The 7517-nt window shown below is 47.0% G+C and overlaps 1 protein-coding gene across 1 annotated transcript in view; it reads left to right on the top strand.

Annotated features, from left to right (window-relative positions):
• Nucleotides 1–2615: 2615 nt before the first annotated feature.
• The window catches only part of LOC310803700 (uncharacterized protein), a gene marked incomplete at both ends in the record, with an annotated part of 27419 nt that continues 22517 nt past the window's right edge, over nucleotides 2616–7517 (top strand). The window contains 4 exons of the mRNA XM_083668553.1: nucleotides 2616–2776; nucleotides 4707–4886; nucleotides 5204–5311; nucleotides 5691–5806. Of these exons, the coding sequence (XP_083524679.1) occupies nucleotides 2616–2776; nucleotides 4707–4886; nucleotides 5204–5311; nucleotides 5691–5806 (565 nt within the window). The remainder of the gene's footprint in view (nucleotides 2777–4706; nucleotides 4887–5203; nucleotides 5312–5690; nucleotides 5807–7517) is intronic.

Genomic DNA, 7517 nt, shown 5'->3' with positions numbered 1-7517 from the left:
ACGAACCCACACTCAAGGTGTTTGAAGATCTTCACTGTCATCAGCTGGTGTTTCAGTCTAGGGCCAGGATCATTGTAATGCATGGAACGGAATAAGAATTGGTATCAAACACACATGCTTTATACCATTCCCTATTCCGTTCCATGCATTACAATGAGCCTGTCCTCCGATGTCTACCTCCACTAGCCTCCCCTGCTCCAGATATCCCAGTTTATGATCATATGGTTTAGGTAGGCCTATGACGTGTTCGGATGTTGACAGGAAAAGTAGGTTATTTCAACGTTCATTTTCAAATGATAAAGAATGTCTCATGAGGGTTACAGTGCTTCCACCGACTCTCAGTCAAGATGATAATAAATAAAAAAGTATTGGTGATTTATTGTCCAGTGACATTTGACGAGTATGATTGATTATTACTTCTATCTATTGACTTTATACATAACAAATTGATATAGGGAAACAAAATAAACCTAGATGGGATTTAAATGAATCAATGCAATTAAGCAGTTTGATACATTGTTACTTTGATATATGTTTTGTTGGCCAAATTGAGTTGATTAAAATGGACTTGTATGTACTGCCCTCTGGTGTCAAACTGTATATGCAAACAGCCAACATAACTGAATTTATGGTCGGCCAAACCAATAGTTCCCAACCCTCCCTTTAACATTGTGAATGGGTGCGGAGCGGCGCTCGCGGCGGGTAAACTCAAACTGGTTGGTTTGTTGTTAGAAACGGCGTCGCCGGCAGCAGGACGGCTAACAGGCTAACAGGACAGGCTAACAGGCTAACAGGACAGTACAGGCTAACAGGACAGGCTAACAGGACAGGCTAACAGGCTAACAGGCTAACAGGACAGGCTAACAGGACAGGCTAACAGGCTAACAGGCTAACAGGACAGGCTAACAGGACAGGCTAACAGGACAGGCTAACAGGACAGGCTAACAGGCTAACAGGCTAACAGGACAGGCTAACAGGACAGGCTAACAGGCTAACAGGCTAACAGGACAGGCTAACAGGACAGGACAGGCTAACAGGACAGATAACAGAACAGGACAGGACAGGACAGGCTAAGAGGACAGGACAGGCTAACAGGACAGGACAGGCTAACAGGACAGGACAGCTAACAGGACAGGACAGGCTAACAGGACAGGACAGCTAACAGCAGGACAGCTAACAGCAGGACAGCTAACAGCAGGACAGCTAACAGCAGGACAGCTAACAGGACAGGACAGGCTAACAGGACAGGACAGCTAACAGCAGGACAGCTAACAGCAGGACAGCTAACAGGACAGGACAGGCTAACAGGACAGGACAGCTAACAGCAGGACAGCTAACAGGACAGGACAGGCTAACAGGACAGGACAGCTAACAGCAGGACAGCTAACAGCAGGACAGCTAACAGCAGGACAGCTAACAGCAGGACAGCTCTCAACCACCACCAGGACAAAGCCATATTAATACCGCAGTAATACCCGGAGCGGGCTGGCTGTTTTAATCCAGAGCTGCCGGTGCCTCCTCATCATCAGGAAGGATGACTTCATTGGTAAGTCGAAAGGGATCTGGCTAGCAATGCTAGCTAACTGTAGCAGCTTTCTGCCTGTTATTACATTACTGACTACGTGTATTATCATCCTGGGACATATCCATGTTCTGTTGCGTTGCAAGATATGCCAATTCATTTTTACATTTATTTAAATGTAACTTTTATTTATGCAGGGAGTCTCTCTGAGACCCGCGTCTCTTTTTCAAGAAGGACAAGAAAGACATTTCGAACAAAATAAACAAATAAATAAAAAGTAAACAATTTAAGCCATGCAAATGAAATATTCCAGTCGACCGCCGTAGTAAAGTAAGATCCCCTCCCCTCCACCTGTCCAGGATGATCCCACCCTGGAGAGGCATTTCAAAGGCCACAGAGACACAATCACAAGTGTTGACTTCAACTGCAACATGAAACAGATTGGTAAGTTATCTCAAACATTCAGCTGTAAAAGACTGACATGACATCGAGACTGTTATTATGGATTCTACTAAGGTTCACACTTTACATTAGGTCGTCCCTATGCAACTCTGTTTGCTCAAGTAGCAATCATATTGACATATTAACGGTAATTGCTGGTTAACGGTTACTAAAGGACTTTAGTGTGTAATAACACAACCTACTCCACTCTATACAACATGTACCTTATACAGTAATTATGAAACAATTAACACCATACAGTGTTGTTACTACTATGTAATTACATTGTTACTACACAGGCAGAGGGGCTACCTCATGTCAAGTATGCTCTCTTGATGCTTATGATGTCCCCACGGTCCTGTTTCCATTGACTCCTGTGATTACAATGTTATTACTATGTTATTCCTATGTAATTACAGCTACTACAGAGGTATAGGTTATAGTAGGGGAGGCTGGTGGAGGTAAAAATCGGAGGACGGGCTCATTGTAATGCATGGAATGGAATGAGGAATGTGTTTGATACCATTCCTCATTCCATTCCATGCATTACAATGAGCCCGTCCTCCGATGTCTACCTCCACCGGCCTCCCCTGAGGTATATAGGTATTGATGACTTGTCCCCATGGTGCTGGTTCATCCAGCCACAGGCTCCATGGACTCCTGTCTGATGATCTGGAACATGAAGCCTCAGATGAGGGCGTACCGCTTCGTAGGTCACAAGGACGCGGTGACCTCGGTGCAGTTCTCCCCCTCTGGCCACCTGGTGGCGTCAGCCTCCAGAGACAAGACTGTCCGACTCTGGGTGCCCAGTGTGTAAGATGAACTTCAGTTTTATTTTTTATAGAGCATTTCTGCTTTATTAGGATAGAGACAGTGGAGATTGACAGGAGGATGAACTTTATGCTATTGCTACTGTTATTATTTTATTCCTTTTTATTATTATGCTATTGCACTGCAAGGAGAGAGAGGGGAAGAGAGAGAGGGGGGCAGTTTTTGGCGTGTTTTCTCGTCTTTTTCTTGAATGGAGAGGGTGACCATCAGCCACTAGGTGGCAGTGTTGCTACACGTCGCTGAAACCCCTGATTCTGAATCTATACATCCAGTCTGATTGATAAACTAGGGGGCTTTGCTCAAAACAGGGCCAACCCCAGCCAAATGGTGCTGCTTCCCATATGTTCCTTTTGACATTGTCCTTTCCAGCACTGTTTCAGCAACTATGGTGGGTGTATACCCAGGCCAGGCCAGCTCAGCTCAGCTCAGCTCAGCTCAGCTCGGCTCTGCAGTGTGAAAGAGGCTTAAGTGTCTCTTCAAATGTGTGTGACAGAGTTATTACATATGTGTGATCCAATGGAGGCTGGGGGAGGTAGAAATTGGAGGAAGGGCTCATTGTAATGCTAGTTTTAGATAAACTAAACAGAAGAGGAAAAAACTGCAATGTGCATGTCTGAACCCAGCAGCTCTGAGAGGAGAGGGTTGGTCCTCCTCCTCCTCCTCCTCCTCCTCCCCATAAAGGAAGGACTGTGGCTTCCAGAACAATGGCCTAGCCTGCTTTTAACTAGGTCACATCCATTCCCCTCACATGTTTTAATGGAACAGCCCCATCATGTCCAGCAGAGACTTGTTAAGTCAAAATCACTCATGTCCAGTTTGCCCTTGTATTACCTCGTCTGGGAGAATCCTGCCCTTGAGAAAATGGTGTCAGAGAAACATCTTGGCTTTCTTGTAAATGGCTAGAAAGTAAAGAAAGTAGCGTGTGAATTATTGATATGGCTAAAAAGGTGTAGCTTTGGATGGGAGTTGTGTTCAGACAGAAGCTTCGGTAAAGCACCACCGCGTCCCAGATCGCTTCCTCATCTGGGTCTGTGTTCTACATTCCGGAGTGTCTTTTCTCCTTAACGCCATTCAGTTGGATACACAATATCATCTTGCAGCCTGGATCAGATGGATCTATGTAGTAGCTTAAGAGGGATAATGAATTGGAGGCCTCAGAAAGTCTCAGTTCTTCAATGAAGCCAGCAGATGCTAAGAGTGACTAGTGGCTGTTTCCCTTGACTCCCTCCCTCTCTAGAGCTCTTGACTGTCGAGTAGCTGCCTGTGGGTGGAAGGATGGGACACGCTGTTATTAATAACTTCTCCATTACACACAGCAGATAATCATGTTATTATCCGTTAACCCTGGCAGGGAAAGAGGGGGGAGGGGGGGATGAAGGGAGGGGGGGGGGATGAAGGGAGGGAGGGAGGGGGAGAGTGGGATTGACAGGGGGAGGGAGGGAGAAGGAGAGGATGGGAGAGGGAGGGAGAGGATGGGAGAGGGAGGGAGGGAGAGGATTGGAGAGGGAGGGAGGGAGGGAGGGAGAGGGAGAGGATGGGAGAGGGAGGGAGAGGGAGAGGATGGGAGAGGGAGGGAGGGAGGCTTGGAAGAGCTGGTTAAGAACAAACTTGTTAGCACTTTATTTAACTGTGTGCAGAGTGACGAGTGATGATGCACATTAATAACCTGTCTGTCTGTCTGTTTGATTAAAGCACCACCAGGTTGGTAACGACTGTCTTCATTTCCTGAAGTAAGCACAGTGGCTGTTCATAACTGAGATTGGGTATTGTATACATTGTTACGTGTGTGTGTCTGTGTGTGTCTGTGTGTGTCTGTGTGTGTCTGTGTGTGTCTGTGTGTGTCTGTGTGTGTCTGTGTGTGTGTGTGTGTGTGTGTGTGTGTGTGTGTGTGTGTGTGTGTGTGTTCCGGTAGGAAGGGAGAGTCGACGGTGTTCCGGGCCCACACCGGTACCGTCCGGAGTGTCAACTTCTCCAGCGACGGACAGAACCTGGTGACCGGCTCCGACGACAAAACCCTCAAAGTGTGGACCGTCCACCGCCAGAAGTTCCTCTTCTCCCTCAACCAGCACATCAACTGGGTCCGCTGCGCTAAGTATGGGATGTCCATAGCACAGTGATAGCGTAGTAGCTTTAATTCAGCTTCTCAGGTTCTTTAACTCACCAACTGCCAAAGAATCCCGGAACACTCACCACCCAGAGTGCAGAATGTTTTATGTGGAGTCTACCTAGCAACAACACTTCGATTGGCTACAAAATGAAGCATCATCATCTATGCATTTCTGGTGAATAAAGTCACCCATGGCGCTCTAGAATGGTGACAGTTTGGGCGACTTTATTCACCCTCTGCACTGAAGGGGTTAACATCCTGAAGGCCTGTCCTCTGTCATGTTGTCTGTCTTTTATCTGCAGGTTTTCTCCAGATGGTCGCTTGATCGTGTCAGCCAGTGATGACAAGACCATAAAGATTTGGGACAAGAACAGCCGTGAATGCATCCATTCATTCTATGAACATGGGGGGTAAGTGCGTGCACTATACACTACCATGATTCAGCAGGGGAGGCTGGTGGAGGTAGAAATCGGAGGACGGGCTCATTGTAATGCGTGGAACGGAATGAGGAATGGAGGAATTTGATACCATTCCTCATTCTATGCCATGCATTACAATGAGCCTGTCCCTGTATTTACAGTGCATGATCAGGTGAATGCCTATTCTATTCTATTCTATTCTGTAACGCTGAGTTGAATGCCTGTTCTATTCTAATCTATTCTATTCTATTCTATTTTATTCTATTCTATTCTAATCTAGTCTACTCTGTAACGCTGAGTTGAATGCCTGTTCTATTCTAATCTATTCTGTAATGCAGAGTTGAATGCCTGTTCCCTGGCTGTGTTCCAGGTACGTGAACTACGCTGACTTCCACCCCAGTGGCACCTGCATCGCTGCCGCCAGCACAGACAACACAGTCAAGGTCTGGGACATCCGCACCAACAAGCTCCTCCAACACTACCAAGGTAGTACAGCAGTTAGTTAAGCTTGTCCAAAAACCACTCGGAAAGAACACTAGTTGATTGAATTCATTGATGAATCCCCCCCTCCCCCCCGTTTCTCCTGAACTTTGTCTCAGTGCAAATGTGTGTTAACACATCACCAGCGGCAACTAGTGGCCAAAACACTTTGATCCGGCTTATCTGATGACTGGAAAGTGGAACAAATAAGGTTGTGTAAGATGAAAGGGGACGCTGTATTACATGAGCGAAATCATCTTCTGTAGTGTAGCTTATTACCAAGCAATTAAACAGATCACAATGGGAGAAGACTGTACCCTGGGCGGCCTCGTCTGCCCTGATAGGACGATCGAGACACGTTTTACATCTTGTGACACCGCGGCACAGACAGGACAGCTTTGATCTGATTGAAGCCACTTCTCAAAGACAGACAGATGGCTGTTCACTGTCAGGGCTTCTTGCGGTGGCTCATTAGCGTGGAGGAGGATGAGTATCTGTTGTTGCCCACGCCACAAAGTGTAAACCTCAGTCGGAACACAATAGACTGCAGCCTCGCCGGAAGAATGTAATTGTACGTCTGTGCGATCCACGCGATGTCTTGAAACGAAAAGGCAGCCACACACACACACACACACACACACACACACACACACACACACACACACACACACACACACACTGCATCTCCACCTGGAAAGACTGAAGAAAGAGGGGATCCTGAAGCGTTCCCTTTGGAGAGGAGTGAGTGGGAGCTGTAAGACAGAGGCAGGCAGTCGGACTCACCCTCAGACATAACAATGTGTAATTACACTCCTCAGACATAACAATGTGTAATTACACTCCTCAGGAGAGAGATGGGGGGGGGGGGGGGGAATCAGTGAGCGGTAGACTACGGTACGTCTTCTCCAGACCATTTGCAGCCCAGTGAATCGTGAAGAGGATGTGAGCTAATTGTCAGCTGTTACAGTCAGAATCTCCTGGTCTCGTACCCGGCACAGGTGTGAGAGGAGGGAAGTAAAGGGGTGTCTGGTCTGACAGAGCTAGCTAGTCTAATAGCAATCACAAAGACGTTACAATAATCCATGGCTGTTTTGAAGGCTTGAAGGTCTTTCAGTGACGACGTACTGCAGCATTCATAGGTTCCTCTGCCTGTGCTCTCAGCAAGCTGGATTTCAGAGTTAGTCTTTTTTTTTCTTTGAATGTCTATGTTTTAATATGTTTTTAGGGCATTTCTGCGTTATTGGCAGAGAGGCAGTCGAGATCGACAGGAAGGATGGGTGAGAGAGAGGAGGGATGACATGCAGGATATGTCGAGGGCCGGAATCGAACCAGGGACCTTGCGGTTATGTGCTGTGCGCACTAGTGTGCTCTGCCAACGAAGCGCCCCGGAGTTAGTTAGTCTGTGACAGTGTGATCAGAGTGGAGGATAAGTCACCTGACACTGGATGTTACATATGCTGGCTCTCTCATTCTTTATGAAACCTTTGTGTCCCATTGCGCTCATGGATGCAATCAATTACACTGTCTTCGTGATTCCTGTAGTTGTAATAGCAGCTATTGACCTCCAGAGGGCGTCTCCGACCTGTTGATTGAGTCCCATCCCTGAGTCCCACTCAGTCATCTGGGCCCAGTGCTTTTAAGCAGGATCATAATTATCCGGATTCTGTGATCCCCTTGTTTTGCTATCCAAGATCAGATCAGTCTGGCTGATTTTGAG

This window comes from Argentina silus (assembly GCF_951799395.1).
Source record: "Argentina silus genome assembly, chromosome: 4".
Lineage (NCBI taxonomy): Eukaryota > Metazoa > Chordata > Actinopteri > Argentiniformes > Argentinidae > Argentina > Argentina silus.
The sequence above is the reverse complement of the archived record's forward strand: the minus strand, read 5'-3'. Positions and strand labels throughout refer to the sequence as shown.